Source organism: Apteryx mantelli, chromosome 32, assembly GCF_036417845.1.
Source record: "Apteryx mantelli isolate bAptMan1 chromosome 32, bAptMan1.hap1, whole genome shotgun sequence".
Classification (NCBI taxonomy): domain Eukaryota; kingdom Metazoa; phylum Chordata; class Aves; order Apterygiformes; family Apterygidae; genus Apteryx; species Apteryx mantelli.
This window is the reverse complement of record NC_090009.1, coordinates 811,897-827,765: the sequence shown is the minus strand read 5'-3', so window position 1 is coordinate 827,765 and position 15,869 is coordinate 811,897. Positions and strand designations below refer to the sequence as shown.

General features: G+C 64.1%; 1 protein-coding gene across 11 annotated transcripts in view; it reads left to right on the top strand.

The window, feature by feature from the left end:
• The window catches only part of SYNGAP1 (synaptic Ras GTPase activating protein 1), a 38,927-nt gene that overhangs the window by 10,934 nt on the left and 12,124 nt on the right, over window positions 1–15,869 (top strand). For 10 of the 11 annotated variants that reach the window (XR_010886652.1, XM_067313672.1, XM_067313669.1 and 7 more), the window contains 11 exons: window positions 1,564–1,685; window positions 4,779–4,932; window positions 5,026–5,124; window positions 7,143–7,697; window positions 9,306–9,450; window positions 10,182–10,326; window positions 10,416–10,652; window positions 11,625–11,826; window positions 13,260–13,438; window positions 13,525–13,566; window positions 14,183–15,125. Coding sequence is in view for 10 of the 11 variants with exons in the window: in XM_067313672.1 (XP_067169773.1) it covers window positions 1,564–1,685; window positions 4,779–4,932; window positions 5,026–5,124; window positions 7,143–7,697; window positions 9,306–9,450; window positions 10,182–10,326; window positions 10,416–10,652; window positions 11,625–11,826; window positions 13,260–13,438; window positions 13,525–13,566; window positions 14,183–15,125 (2,823 nt within the window). In the remaining variant the exon portion in view is untranslated. Of the gene's footprint in view, window positions 1–1,563; window positions 1,686–4,572; window positions 4,610–4,778; window positions 4,933–5,025; window positions 5,125–7,142; window positions 7,698–9,305; window positions 9,451–10,181; window positions 10,327–10,415; window positions 10,653–11,624; window positions 11,827–13,259; window positions 13,439–13,524; window positions 13,567–14,182; window positions 15,126–15,869 lie in introns of those variants that run through there. The other variant, XM_067313667.1, reaches the window with a different exon arrangement.

Sequence of the window (15,869 nt, the reverse complement as noted above, 5' to 3'; positions counted from 1 at the left end):
CTGCACCTGCCTGCACCTGCGCCTGCATGCCGCCCACCCCTGCCACCCCCTGCGGCCCCCTTCCGGCCCTTGGTGAGCCCGCACACGCATGTGCACGTGCACTCACACGCATGGGCACGCGCCTGCCTGCACCTGCCTGCACCTGCCTGCACCCCTGCCTGCACACTGCCCGCCCCGGCCGCACCCTGTGCCCCCCTTCCGGCCCTCAATGAACCCACACACGCGTGTGCACGCGCACCCGCACATGTAGGCACACACCTGCCTGCACCTGCCTGCACCTGCCTGCATCCCTGCCTGGATGCCGCCCACCCCCGCTGCCCCCCTCCCAGCCCTTGGGGGCCTGCACATACATGTGCACCTCTGTACATGCCCACACATGCGTGTGCCTGCACCTGCCTGCACCTGCCTGCACCCCTGCCTGCACCCCTGCCTGCACGCTGCCTGCCCCTGCCACCCCCTATACCCCCCTTCCAGCCCTCGGTGAGCCTGCACATGTGTGTACGCCCCTGTACATGCCCGCACACACATGTTCCTGCCCCTGCCTGCCCCTGCCTGCACCTGCCTGCACCCCTGCCTGCACACTGCCCACCCCTGCCACACCCCGCGCCCTCCTCCTGGCCCTCAGGGGGCCCGCACACACGTGTACACATGTGGGCACGCACCTGCCCACGCCTGCCTGCACCTGCCTGCACCCGCGCCTACATGCTGCCCGCCCCTGCCACCCATCAGGCGCACACGCGTGTGCGTGCTCGCCCAGCAACGTGGCGCACGCGTGTGCAGCCGCGGCCACTCGGTGCACGCGGTCTTGCACCCCCGCCCGCGCGTGCATGCACACCCCGACCCCGTGTGCATGCACACGTGTGCACGACAGCACCGCACCCCCGCGCGTGCATGCACACGCAGCAATGTGGTGCGCACGTGTGCAGCCACGGCCACTCGGTGCATGCAGTTTTGCAGCCATGGCCGCATGTGCATGCAGTTTTGCACCCGTGGCCACTCCGTGCATGTGGTTTTGCACCCGTGGCCACTCCGTGCATGTGGTTTTGCACCCGTGGCCGCTCCGTGCATGCAATTTTGCACCCGTGGCCACTCCGTGCATGTGGTTTTGCACCCGCGGCTGCATGTGCATGTGGTTTTGCACCCGCAGCCACTCCGTGCATGCGGTTTTGCACCCGTGGCCACATGTGCATGCAGTTTTGCACCCGTGGCCACTTGGTGCATGCAGTTTTGCACCCATGGCCGCATGTGCATGCAGTTTTGCACCCGCAGCCATTCCGTGCATGCAGTTTTGCACCCGTGGCCGCATGTGCATGCAGTTTTGCACCCGCGGCCACTCCGTGCATGCAGTTTTGCACCCGCGGCCCCATGTGCATGCAGTTTTGCACCCGCAGCTGCTCAGTGCATGCAGTTTTGCACCCGCGGCCACTCCGTGCATGCGGTTTTGCACCCGGGGCCACTAGGTGCATGCAGTTTTGCACCCGCGGCCGCCCGTGCACGCCCCAGGCGGCCTCGCCGGCGCCCCGCCGGCGCCGCAGGGGGGCTGAGGCACCGCTGTGCCCCCAGCAAGGCTTCCTGAGCCGCCGCCTCAAGAGCTCCATCAAGCGCACCAAGAGCCAGCCCAAGCTCGACCGCACCAGCAGCTTCCGGCAGATGCTGCCCCGCTTCCGCAGCGCCGACCACGACCGGTGAGCGGCGCCGCGGGGACGTCGCCGGGGACGTCGCCGGGGACGCGGGGACGCCGGCTGCGGGGATGCAAGGCGCGGGGGCACTGGGGAGCTGGGGACACCGGGGATGCAAGGTGGAGGGACACCCGGGATGCAAGGTGCAGGGACACGGGGACACTGGGGACACCAGGGATGTGGGGACACCAGGGATGCAAGGTGGAGGGACACCAGGACACTGGGGACACCAGGGACACCCGGGATGCGAAGTGCAGGGACACGGGGACACCAGGGACTTTGGGACACTGGGGACACCAGGGATGCGGGGACACCAGGGATGCAGGGACATGGGAACACTGGGACACTGGGGACATGGGGACACCAGGGACACCAGGGACGTGGGGTGCAGGGACACCAGGGATGCAAGGTGCAGGGACATGGGGACACTGGGGACGTGGGGACACCAGGGACACCAGGGATGCAGGGACCTGGGGACACCGGGGACACTGGGGACACCAGGGATGCAGGGACACGGGGATACTGGGGACCTGGGGACACCAGGGACACCAGGGATGTGGGGACACCAGGGACACAGGGTGCAGGAACAGGAGGGGTGCAAGGCACAGGGACACCAGGGACATGGGGACACCAGGGACCTGGGGACACTGGGGACATGGGATGCAGGGACACCAGGGACGTGGAGACACCAGCGATGGGACACTGGGGACACCAGGGACACCAGGGATGCAAGGCATGGGGACACGGGGACACCAGGGATGCAGGGTGCAGGGTCACTGGGGACACTGGGGAGCTGGGGACACCAGGGACGCGGGGACACTGGGGCACAGGGACATCAGGAATAGCAGGACATGGGGACACCAGGGATATAGGGTGGAGAGACGGCCAGGGACACCCACTGCAGAGACACCAGGGCTTGGGGACACCAGGGACACCAGGGCTTGGGGACATGGGACACCAGAGACACCAGGGTGTGGGGACATGGGGACACAAGGACTTGGGGACACCAGGGACACCAGGGCATGGGGACATCGGGGACACCAGGGACGCCGGGGCTCAGGGACGGCCACCATGGGGACACCAGGGCCACCAGGACTTGGGGACACTGGGGACACCCCCGTGGGGGATGGCCATGGTGGGGACAGCCCTGCTGCTGGTGTCACCTGCCCGCCCATGATGGTGGCCCTGCCATGGGAATGGGGACACTGTCCCCATGGGGCAAGTCCTTTTCCCCATCCCTGTCCCTGTCCTTGTCCCCATGGGCAGGTCCTTGTCCCTGCCCCCCATCTCCATAGGGCAGGTCCTTGTCCCCATCCCTGTCCTTGTCCTTGTCCCCATGGGCAGGTCCTTGTCCCTGCCCCCATCTCCATAGGGCAGGTCCTTGTCCCCATCCCTGTCCTTGTCCTTGTCCCCATGGGCAGGTCCTTGTCCCTGCCCCCATCTCCATAGGGCAGGTCCTTGTCCCCATCCCTGTCCCCATAGAGCAGGTCCCCGCCCCGTCCCCGTGTCCCCGTGTCCCCATGGGGCAGGTGACAGGTGACAGGCGGCGGTGGTGGCGCCGTTGGCAGCCGGAGCCGGGCGCGGGATCCGGGCTGGCAACCGGCCACCGTCACCGTCGTCACCGTCACCAGAGCTGCAGGATGCGGTAGGGTCCCCCGGGGTGGCCGTGCCCCGTGTCCCCTGTCCCCAAGGCAGGGTCCCCCCTCCCCGTCCCCAGGAATCGTCCTCGAGGTGGCTCCTGTCCCCACGATGTCCCTTGTCCCCGGGGATCATCCTCGAGGTGGCCCTTGTCCCCAGGCCGGTCCCCAAGAAGGTCCCTTGTCCCCTTTCCCCAAGGCAGGGTCCCTTGTCCCCCATCCCCAGGGCTGGTTCTTGAGGTGGCCCCTGTCCCCACGATGTCCCTTGTCCCCTGTCCCCGGGGCTGGTCCCCAATGGAAGTCCCTTGTCCCCAAGGCAGGGTCCCTTGTCCCCATCCCCAGGGCTGGTTCTCGAGGTGGCCCCTGTCCCCACGATGTCCCTTGTCCCCTGTCCCCGGGGCTGGTCCCCAATGGAAGTCCCTTGTCCCCAAGGCAGGGTCCCTTGTCCCCCATCCCCAGGGCTGGTTCTCGAGGTGTCCCCTGTCCCTATAGAGTCCCTTGTCCCCATGATGTCCCTTGTCCCCAGGGTGTCCCATGTCCCCCATTCTCACGGTGTCCCCTGTCCCTGGAGTGTCCCATGTCCCCATGATGTCCCTTGTCCCCAGGGTGTCCCGTGTCCCCCATCCTCACAGTGTCCCCTGTCCCCGGAGTGTCCCATGTCCCCATGATGTCCCTTGTCCCCAGGGTGTCCCATGTCCCCCATCCTCGCGGTGTCCCCTGTCCCCGGGGTGTCCCCCTGCAGTGTCCCCTGCCCCCCCGGGCCCCGAGGGGTCCCCCGGTCCCCGGCCCCGGCCCGGGGGTGGCACCGGCCGCCGGGGTATTTTTAGCAGCGCCGCCCCCGCGCGGTGACGGTGACGCAGCGGCCGCCAGCGGCGCCAACGGGGGCCCCCGGCCGCCGCTTACGCAGCCCCGGGCTAAAGATAGAGGCCGGGGGCGGCGCTCACCTGCGCCGCTGCCCCCACGGCCCGGACGCCTGGGCCCCTCCGCCGGGGAGCCGGACGCCTGGGCCCCGCTGGGCTGGGGGGGGGCCGGACACCTGGGCCCCCTTGGGGCCGGACGCCTGGGCCCCTCTGGCTTTGGGGGGGGGCCCGGACGCCTGGGTCCTTCCTAGTTCTTGGGGGGGGCTATAGGGAGCCCGGACGCCTGGGCCCCCCAGCGGTGGGGGGAGGAGGGGTCGGGGTCTCCCTTTGCCCATGACCCCCCCGCCCTGACTCTGTGTCTCTCTGTCCGTCCTGGTGCCGCGGACGTGTCCCCCCCCCGGGGCCCGGCCGGGCCCCGCGCCGATGTCCCCAGGTACCCCCAGCTCCCGCATGCCACCACCACCACCTGGGCACCGTGCGTCCGTGCGTCCGTCCAGCACCGCCGCCACCTCCCCTCGCCCCTGCGCCCCCCCCCTCTAATCCCACCCTGAATCCAACCCCGTGGCGCTGGTGTCACCCATGTCACCGGCGTCACCCCGCAGGGCCCGGCTGATGCAGAGCTTCAAGGAGTCGCACTCGCACGAGTCGCTGCTGAGCCCCAGCAGCGCCGCCGAAGCCCTGGAGCTCAACCTGGACGAGGACTCCATCATCAAGGCGGTGCACAGCAGCATCCTGGGCCAGGAGTTCTGCTTCGAGGTGGGTGACGGTCCCCAACCCCTGGTGGCTCCCCGGGCCGGCGTTCCCGAGAGGTCCCGCCGCGAAGCCGACGGCTCCTTCCTCCCGCCGCAGGTCACCACGGCTTCGGGCACCAAGTGCTTCGCCTGCCGCTCGGCCGCCGAGCGCGACAAGTGGATCGAGAACCTGCAGCGGGCCGTCAAGCCCAACAAGGTGCGGCGGTGGCCCCTGGTGCCACCTCCCCTCCACCCCACCCCGGGGTCGCTGTCCTTCCCTCGGTGGCGCCAGCCCTTGGTGGCACCAACCCTTGGTGGCACCATCCTCCGGGGACGTTCTCCCTTGATGTCGCCATCGTTTGGTGTCATCATCCTCCCAAGGGGCACCATCTCTTGGTGTCTCCAACCCTTGGTGGCACCAACCCTTGGTGGCACTATCCCTTGGTGGCACCATGCTCCGGGAATGTTCTCCCTTGATGTCGCCATCGTTTGGTGTCATCATCCCCCCCAGGGGCACCATCGCTTGGTGTCTCCATCCTTTGGTGTCTCCAACCCTTGGTGTCACCATCCTCCAGGGACATTCTCCCTTGAGGTCACCATCCTTTGGTGTTGCTATCCTTGGTGTCATCATCCCCCCGAGGCACCGTCCCTTGGTGTCTCCAACCCTTGGTGGCACCATTCTCCGGGGATGTTCTCCTTTGGTGTCACCGTCCTTTGGTGTCACCATACTTGGTGTCATCATCCCCCAAGAGCACTGTCCCTTGGTGTCTCCAACCCTTGGTGGCACCATCCCTTGGTGGCACCATCCTCCAGGGAGGTTCTCCCTTGAGGTTGCCATCCTTTGGTGTTGCTATCCTTGGTGTCATCATCCCCCAGAGGCACCGTCCCTTGGTGTCTCCAACCCTTGGTGGCACCATTCTCCGGGGATGTTCTCCTTTGGTGTCACCGTCCTTTGGTGTCGCCATCCTTGGTGTCATCATCCCCCAGAGGCACCGTCCCTTGGTGTCTCCAACCCTTGGTGGCACCACTCCTGGGATCACCATCCCCCAGGGTCACCATCCCCTGGGGATGTCCTCCCTTGGTGTTGCCATCCTTTGGTGTCATCGTCCGCCAGGGTCACTGTCCCCCAGGGACACCTTGCCTTGGTGTCTCCCATCCTTGGTGTCACCATCCCTTGGTGTCACCACCCCTGGGGTCATCATCTCCCAGCAGCATCCTTCCTCCATGCCCTGGTGTCACTCTGGGATCACTGTCCTTCGGGGTCACCTCATCCCCAGGTGTCACTATCCCTGGCCACCCCCATGCCTTGATGTCATCATCCTTGGCCAACCCCATCCCCAAGTGTCACCATCCCCAGTCACTGCCATCCCAGGTGTCACCATCCCTGACTACCACACTACTGGGGTGTCACCATCCCTGGCCACCACCATCCCTAAGTGTCATCATCCTTGGTCACCTCTATCCCCAAGTGTCAACCATCCCTGGTCACTCTGTTCCCTGGGTGTCACCATCCATGACCACCTCCATCCCCAGGTGTCACCATCCCTGGCCACCCTGTTACTTTGGTGTCACCACCCCCATCCCCAGGTGTCACCATCACTAGCCATCACCATCCCCAGGTGTCACCATCCTGGGCCACCCCGTTCCTTGGGTATCACCACCCCCATCTCCAGGTGTCACCATCCCTAGCCATCACCATCCCCAGGTGTCACCATCCTGGGCCACCCTGTTCCTTGGGTGTCACCACCCCCATCCCCAGCCATCACCATCCCCAAGTGTCAACCATCCCTGGTCACCCTGTTCCCTGGGTGTCACCATGCCTGGGTGTCACCATCCTTGTCCACCTCCATCCACAAGTGTCACCATCCCAGGCCAGCCCATTCCTTGGGTGTCACCACCCCCATCCCCAAGTGTCACCATCCCCAGCCGTCATGATCTCTAGGTGTCACCATCCCGGGCCACCCTGTTCCTTGGGTGTCACCACCCCCATCCCCAGGTGTCCCCATCCCCAGGTGTCATCATCCCGGGCCACCCCCATCCCCAGGTGTCCCCATCTCCAGATCCCACCATCCCCTGGTCTCCCCCATCCCCAAGTCCCACCATCCCCGGCCACCCCCACGCCAAGACGTCCCCATCCCCACCCACCCCGTCCCCCTCCACCTCCCCCCTGGCGTCCATCCCACCGCCACCACCACCGCCGCCGCCCCAGCCCGCTCCCCTCCCCGCCCGCCGCAGGACAACAGCCGCCGGGTGGACAACGTGCTGAAGCTGTGGATCATCGAGGCGCGGGACCTGCCGCCCAAGAAGCGCTACTACTGCGAGCTGTGCCTGGACGACATGCTCTACGCCCGCACCACCAGCAAGGCGCGCACCGACAACGTCTTCTGGGGCGAGCACTTCGAGTTCAACAACCTGCCCGCCGTGCGCACCATCCGCCTCCACCTCTACAAGGACACCGACAAGAAGCGCAAGAAGGACAAGAGCAACTACGTGGGCATGGTGAGCATCCCCATCGCCAGCGTGACGGGCCGTCACTTCGCCGAGCAGTGGTACCCGTTGAGTCAACCCAGCGGAAGCAAGAGCAAAGCCGGTTGCCCGGCCCTGCGGGTCAAGAGTCGCTTCCAGACCATGAGCATCCTCCCCATGGAGCTCTACAAGGAGTTCGCCGAGTACGTCACCAACAACTACCGCATGCTGTGCGCCGTGCTGGAGCCCGTGCTCAGCGTCAAGAGCAAGGAGGAGGTGGCCTGCGCCCTCGTGCACATCTTGCAGAGCACCGGCAAGGCCAAGGTGGGGCTTCCTCCGGGGCGGGGGGCGCTGCTGGGAGGAGGCGGGCAGGGCGGTGGGGGCTGGGGAGGGACGTGGTGGGATGGGGAGAGAGAGGGGTGGATGCTGGCGGAGGGAGATGGAAGGATGGGTGGAGAATGGATGGAAGGACGGATGGATGGAAGGGTGGAAGAACAGATGGAGGATGGATGGATGGTGATGGATGGAGGATGGATGGATGGAAGGGTGGATGGAGATGGAAGAACAGATGGAAGGCTGGATGGAAGGGCAGATGGAGATGGAAGAGCGGATGGAGGATGGATGGACTGATGGATGGAGGTTGGATGGATGGTGATGGATGGAAGTTGGATGGATGGAAGGGTGGATGGAGATGGAAGAACAGATGGAAGGCTGGATGGAAGGGCAGATGGAGATGGAAGAGCGGATGGAGAATGGATGGACTGATGGATGGAGGTTGGATGGATGGTGATGGATGGAAGTTGGATGGATGGAAGGGTGGATGGAGATGGAAGAACAGATGGAAGGCTGGATGGAAGGGCAGATGGAGATGGAAGAGCGGATGGAGGATGGATGGACTGATGGATGGAGGTTGGATGGATGGTGATGGATGGAAGTTGGATGGATGGTGATGGATGGAGATGGAAGAACAGATGGAAGGCTGGATGGAAGGGCAGATGGAGATGGAAGAGTGGATGGAGGATGGATGGACTGATGGATGGAGGTTGGATGGATGGTGATGGATGGAAGTTGGATGGATGGTGATGGATGGAGATGGAAGAACAGATGGAAGGCTGGATGGAAGGGCAGATGGAGATGGAAGAGCGGGTGGAGGATGGATGGGTGGAGAATGGATGGAAGGGATGATGGAGATGGAAGAACAGATGGAGAACAGATGGAAGGATGGATGGAAAGGCAGATGGAGATGGAAGAGTGGATAGAGGATGGAAGAACTGATGGATGGAGGATGGATGGATGGATAGAGAATGGATGGAAGGACAGATGGAGATGGAAGAACAGATGGAGGATGGATGGATGGATGGATGGATGAAGATGGAAGGATAGATGGAGGATGGCTGGAGAATGAATGGAAAGCTGGTTGGAGATAGAAGAACAGATGGCGAACAGATGGAAGAATGGATGGCAGATGGAGGATGGATAGAAGTGCAGAAGGAGATGGAAGGATGGAAGGACTGATGGAAGATAGATGGAAGGATAGATGGAAGATGGAGGATAGATAGATGGAAGGGTGGTTGGAGATGGATGGGTGGATGGAAGGATGGACAGAATGTGGATGGAAGGGTGGGGGGAGGACGTATGGAAGGGCAGAGGGAGATGGAAGGGGGGATGGAGAATGAATGGAAGGACACATGGAGATAGATGGAAGGATGGACAGAAGACAGATGGAAGGGCGGGTGCTGATGATATAGCTGGGCTGGATGGAGGATGGGTGGATGGATGGAAGGATGGATGGAGAGAAGATGCATGGAGGATGGCTGGATAGACGGACGGGTGGGGGCCGCTATGGCGGGGCTGGGTGAGGTGCAGCTGGATGGAGGGATGACAGACGGACGGTGGCCGGACCGGGGCTGGCCTGACGGGCCGGGCGGGCAGGATTTCCTGTCGGACATGGCCATGACGGAGGTGGATCGGTTCATGGACCGGGAGCACCTGATCTTCCGGGAAAACACCCTCGCCACGAAAGCCATAGAGGAGTACCTGAAACTCATCGGCCAGAAATACCTCAAGGACGCCATCGGTGAGCGCCGCGGGCGCGCGGGGCCCTGCCACCCCCGGGTGGCCCGGGGCGGGCTGGTCCCCACTCATGGCAATGTCCCCAGCAAGGTGGCGTGGCCCTGGGACGGTTGGGTGGTCCATGCTTGTGGCTTTATCCCCAGCGAGGTGGCCTGGCTGTGAGACAGTTGGGTGGTCTCCACCCAACACCCAATGTGGGGTGGTGTCCACTGGTCACGGCTGTGTTCCCAGTGAGGTGGCCTGGTCATGGGACAGTTTGGTTGTCCCTGCTCATGGCCGTGTCCCCAGCAAGGTGGCCTGGCCATGGGACGGTTGGGTGGTCCCCGCTCATGGCCGTGTCCCCAGGGAGGTGGCCTGGCCGTGGGATGGTTGGGTGGTCCCCGTTCATGGCCATGGGACAGTTGGGTGGTCCCCACTCATGGCCACGTTCCCAGTGCCGTGGCCTGGCCGTGGGATGGTTGGGTGGTCCCCACTCATGGCTGTGTCACCAACGGCGTGGCCTAGTCATAGGACAGTTCAGTGGTCCCCACTCGTGGCCGTGTCCCCAGGGAGGTGGCCTGGCCATGGGATGGTTGGGTGGTGCCTGCTCGTCGCGGTCATGGCCATGTCCCCAGCGTGGTGGCCTGGCCGTGGGCCGATCGGGTGGTCTCCATTCGTGGCCATGGGACGGTTGGGTGGTCCCTGCTCGTGGCCGTGTCCCCAGCGGGCCACGCTCACGGCCACCTCGCCGCGCAGGTGAGTTCATCCGGGCGCTGTACGAGTCGGAGGAGAACTGCGAGGTGGACCCCATGAAGTGCTCGGCCTCCACCTTGGCCGACCACCAGGCCAACCTACGCATGTGCTGCGAGCTCGCCCTCTGCAAGGTGGTCAACTCGCACTGGTAGGTGCCCCGGGGTGGGGTGGGGGGGGAGAGGGCCACCCGGGGCCACCAGGGTCCCTGACGGCCCCCCGCGTCCCTCCCCGGCGCAGCGTGTTCCCGCGGGAGCTGAAGGAGGTGTTCGCCTCGTGGCGGCTGCGGTGCGCCGAGCGGGGCCGCGAGGACATCGCCGACCGGCTCATCAGCGCCTCGCTCTTCCTGCGGTTCCTGTGCCCCGCCGTGATGTCGCCCAGCCTCTTCGGCCTCATGCAGGAGTACCCCGACGAGCAGACGGCTCGCACCCTCACCCTCATCGCCAAGGTCATCCAGAACCTGGCCAACTTCACCAAGTGAGCGCCCGCCGGCGCCCGGACGGAGAGGGATGGACGGAGGGATGGACGGAGGATAGGTGGACGGATGCTGGTGGCAATCGGGGGTTTGCGGGATGGTTGGAGGGAGGGATGGTGGCGGGCGGCTTGGAGGGATGGATTTATGGGTGGGTGGGTGAGTTGGTGGATGGAGAGAAGATGGAGGGATGGAAGATGGTTGGATGAGTTGATGGATGAAGGATGGAAGATGGATGGGAGATAGGTGAAGATGGAAGATGGATGACGGATAGGAGGTAAATGGATGAGATGGATGGATGAAAGATGGATGAGTTGGTGGATGATGGATGGATGAATTGCTGGATGGACAGAAGAGGGATGGAGAGAAGATGGATGGATGAACAGAAAATGGATGGATGAGTTGATGGATGGAAGATGGACGGGAGGGAGATGGATGGATGGATGAGATGGTGGATGGATGGAAGAGGGATGAGTTGGTGGATGATGGACAGAAGCTGGAGGGATGAGTAGATGCATGGACGGAAGGTGGATGGATGAGTTAACGGATGGACAGAAGATGGATGAGTTGGATGGATAGAAGATGGATGGATGGACAAAAGATGGATGGATGAGTTGACGGATGATGTTGGGGGTAGACGGATGAGTTGATGGCTGGATGAGATGGACGGAGGGATGAGTTGATGGAAAATGGATAAAAGTGTTGGTGAATGGATGGATGAGTTGGATGGAAGATGAACAGACGATGGATGGATGAGTTGGATGGATGGATGGAAGATAGATGATGGATGGGAGGTAGATGGATGAATTGGTGGATGGATGAGATGGATGGATGAGCTGATGGATGGAAGATGGGTGGAAAATGGATGGATGGGAGATGGGCAGAAGATGGATGGAGTTGATGGATGGATAGAAGATGGATGGACAGAAGAAGGATGGTTGAAGAGATGGATGAAGGATGGACCCGCCCGCCCGCAGGTTCGGCAGCAAGGAGGAGTACATGGCCTTCATGAACGAGTTCCTGGAGCTGGAGTGGGCCAGCATGCAGCAGTTCCTCTACGAGATCTCCAACCTGGACACCCTCACCAACAGCACCAGCTTCGAGGGCTACATCGACCTGGGCCGCGAGCTCTCCACGCTGCACGCCCTCCTCTGGGAGGTCATGTCCCAGCTCAGCAAGGTACCGCCGGGCGGCCCGGACGCCTGGGTCCTCTGGCCGGAGGGAGCCCAGACTCCTGGGTCCTCACCCTGGGGGGGGGGGAAACGGAGCCCGGACACCTGGGTCCTCCTCTGGGGGAAGGATGGTGGACAACCAGGTCCTCGCTCTGGGAGGGTAACCAAGAGCCCGGACGCTTGGGTCCTGCGCCTAGGAGGGTGGTGGAGATCTGGACACCTGGGTTCGCCTGTGGGGACCTGGATACCTGGGTCCCCCCCTTGGAGAGCAATCTGGGGACCTGGACACCTGGGTTCACCCTTGGGGAGAGCTTTGAGGACCTGGACACCTGGATTCACCCTTGGGGATGGCTTTGGGGACCTGGACACCTAGGTTCCCTCTTGGGTTCACCCATGGGGATCTGAACACCTAGGTTCCTCCTGGGGGAGAGGTTTGAAGACCCAGACACCTGGGTTCACCCATGGGGACCTGAACACCTAGGTTCCTCGTGGGGGAGAGGTTTGAAGACCCAGACGCTTGGGTTCACCCATGGGGACCTGAACACCTAGGTTCCTCGTGGGGGAGAGGTTTGAAGACCCAGACACTTGGGTTCACCCATGGGGACCTGAACACCTAGGTTCCTCGTGGGGGAGAGGTTTGAAGACCCAGACACTTGGGTTCACCCATGGGGATCCGAACACCTAGGTTCCTCGTGGGGGAGAGGTTTGAAGACCCAGACACTTGGGTTCACCCATGGGGACCCGGACACCTGGGTTCCTCGTGGGGGAGAGGTTTGAAGACCCAGACGCTTGGGTTCACCCATGGGGACCTGAACACCTAGGTTCCTCGTGGGGGAGAGGTTTGAAGACCCAGACACTTGGGTTCACCCATGGGGATCCGAACACCTAGGTTCCTCGTGGGGGAGAGGTTTGAAGACCCAGACACTTGGGTTCACCCATGGGGACCTGGACACCTAGGTTCCTCCTGGGGGAGAGGTTTGAAGACCCAGACACCTGGGTTCACCCATGGGGACCCGGACACCTGGGTTCCTCGTGGGGGAGAGGTTTGAAGACCCAGACACTTGGGTTCACCCATGGGGACCCGAACACCTAGGTTCCTCGTGGGGGAGAGGTTTGAAGACCCAGACACTTGGGTTCACCCATGGGGACCTGGACACCTAGGTTCCTCCTGGGGGAGAGGTTTGAAGACCCAGACACCTGGGTTCACCCATGGGGACCCGGACACCTGGGTTCCTCGTGGGGGAGAGGTTTGAAGACCCAGACACTTGGGTTCACCCATGGGGACCCGGACACCTAGGTTCCTCCTGGGGGAGAGGTTTGAAGACCCAGACACTTGGGTTCACCCATGGGGACCCGAACACCTGGGTTCCTCCTGGGGGGGGGGGAGATCTTTGGGACCCCAGACGCCTGGGTCCCCGGCGTTGACCCGGGCGCCCGCAGGAGGCGCTGCTGAAGCTGGGCCCGCTGCCGCGGCTGCTGACGGACATCAGCGTGGCCCTGAGGAACCCCCACGTGCAACGGCAGCCCAGCCACCAGGGCGAGCGGCTGCAGGCCAAGCCCCTGGTGCTGCGTGGACCTTCAGCCGACCTCCAACCCTACGTCATGCGGGACCTCAACAGGTGGGTGCCACCGGGGGCAGGCGGCGGCGGCGGGTGGGGCCACCGCTGCCAGCCCCCGGCCTCATCTCCTGGCTCTGTCCCCGCAGCTCCGTTGACCTCCAGTCCTACATGGTGCGAGGCCTCAACAGGTGGGTGATGGTGACACCAGGATCCCGGTGGGTGGTGGGGATGGTCACCGGTTGGGTCCGTGTGTCCGGGAGCTGTAGAGGGGATGGATGTGGCCCTGGAAGGGGTGATGGATATGGTCCCCCAAATGGGTCTTGGGTGTCCAGGACCTTCAAAGGGGATGGATCTGTCCCACCCGCATGTCCCCATGCCTAGAGTGGCCTTGCAAGTGATGGAGAAGGTCCTCAAATGGGTCTTATGTGACTTGGAGTTGCAAATGGGCTGGATCCATCCATCCTGCATGTCCTGGTGGCCGGGGTGGTCCTGGAGGGATGATGGAGATGGTCTCCAAATGGGTCCATGTGACATGGAGACCTGCAAAAGGTCTGGATCCGTCTGTCCTGGTGGCCAGGGGCAGGTGATGGAGATGGTCTCCAAATGGATCCATGTAATGTGGAGACCTGCAAAAGGTCTGGATCCGTCTGTCCTGGTGGCCATGGGCAGGTGATGGAGATGGTCTCCAAATGGATCCATGGGACCTCCAAAGGGGCCCTCCTGCACGTCCCCATGTCCATGCCGTCCTTGGTGGGTGCCCATCGCCCACCTAGCAGTGACGGAGCCACCTTGTCCCCCCTCCAGCTCGGTGGACATGGCGCGCCTGCCCTCGCCGGCCAAGGAGAAGACCTCCAAGGACGTGTTCTTCGTGGCGCGGCCGCCGCTGGCCCGCTCGTCTCCCGCCTACTGCACCAGCAGCTCGGACATCACGGAGCCCGACGCCAAGATGCTGAGCGTCAACAAGAGCGTCTCCATGCTGGACCTGCAGGACAGCCGCATGAACAGCGTCTCCAACCTCCAGACCGTCGGCGACCTCCTCAACTCCAGCCAGGCGTCCATCGGCGGCGGCGGCGGCCTCCGTCCCAGCCGCCTCTCGCAAGGCAGCGCCTCCAGCCTGGCGCCGGGGTTGCGCCTGGGCGTCCCCGGCGAGGGGCCGCCGCTCCGGGTGCCGCTCTCCTTCCAAAACCCCCTTTTCCACCTGGCGTCGGACGGGCCGGCCCGCGCCGAAGCCAACGCCGAGGTGGTGGCGGCGGCGCCGGTGACGCCGGTGGCGCCGCCGCCCTCGGCGCCGTCGGCGTCCTCCTTCGCCCCCTTCCACGGCTACAGCCGGAGCGAGGACCTGGCGGCGGGCGCCAAGCACATCACCCACAGCCACAGCTACAGCGACGAGTTCGGGCGCCCCGGCGGCGATTTCGGCAAGCGGCAGCTCTCGCTGCAGGACAACCTGCACAACGCCCTGGTGGTGCCGCCGCCGCCGCCGCCCCAGATCACCATCGGCGCAGCTCCGGCGCCTCGGCCGCCCCCGGCGCCCCGCGCCAAGTCCCACCAGCTCACCGTGGGGGCGGCCGGCGGTGGCGGCGGTGGCGGCGGTGGCGGTGGGGCCACCGTCACCACGCACAAGCCCCGGCCGGCCAGCGGCAACCTGCTGCAGTCGCCCGAACCCACCTACGGGCCCCCCAGGTCCCGGCAGCCCTCGCTCGCCAAGGAGGCCTCCGTCGCCGGGCTCAAGCCCACCATCACGAAGCAGGTGGGGACATGGTGGAGGGACAGGGACGTCATGGGGATGTGGGGATGGAGGTGGACGTGGGGATGGAGGTGGACGTAGGGATGGAGGTGGACGTGGGCATGGAGGTGGACGTGGGGATGGAGGTGGACATAGGGATGGAGGTAGACGTGGGTATGGAGGTGGATGTAGGGATGGAGGTGGACGTAGGGATGGAGGTGGACGTGGGCATGGAGGTGGACGTGGGGATGGAGGTGGACGTAGGGATGGAGGTAGACGTGGGGATGGAGATGGATGTGGGTATGGAGGTGGATGTAGGGATGGAGGTGGACATTGGGATGGAGGTGAACGTGGAGGTGGAGGTGGACGTGGGGATGGAGGAGGATGAAGGGGGATGGGGATGTCCTGGGGTAATGGAGGTGGAGGTGGACATCATGGGGACATGGGCATGGAGGTGGACGTGGGGATGGAGGGAGACGTCATGGCCACGTGGGGATGAAGGGGGACGGGGATGTCCTGGGGATGTGGGGATGGAGGGAGATAAGCAGACAAGGAGCTGGGGGCATCGCAGGGGCCCTGAAGGGACAACGGGAGGAAAGATGGGGACACAGGGCCACCATGGCAGGGACAGAGGTGTTGGGGGGCACCCCAGGTGGGACAAGGGCCATGGCTGGGGCCACCAGGGCAGGGCTGAGGCCACCATGGTGGGGATGGAGCCACCACAGCAGGGTTGGGGGCCACCACGATGGGGAGGGAGCCACCATGGCA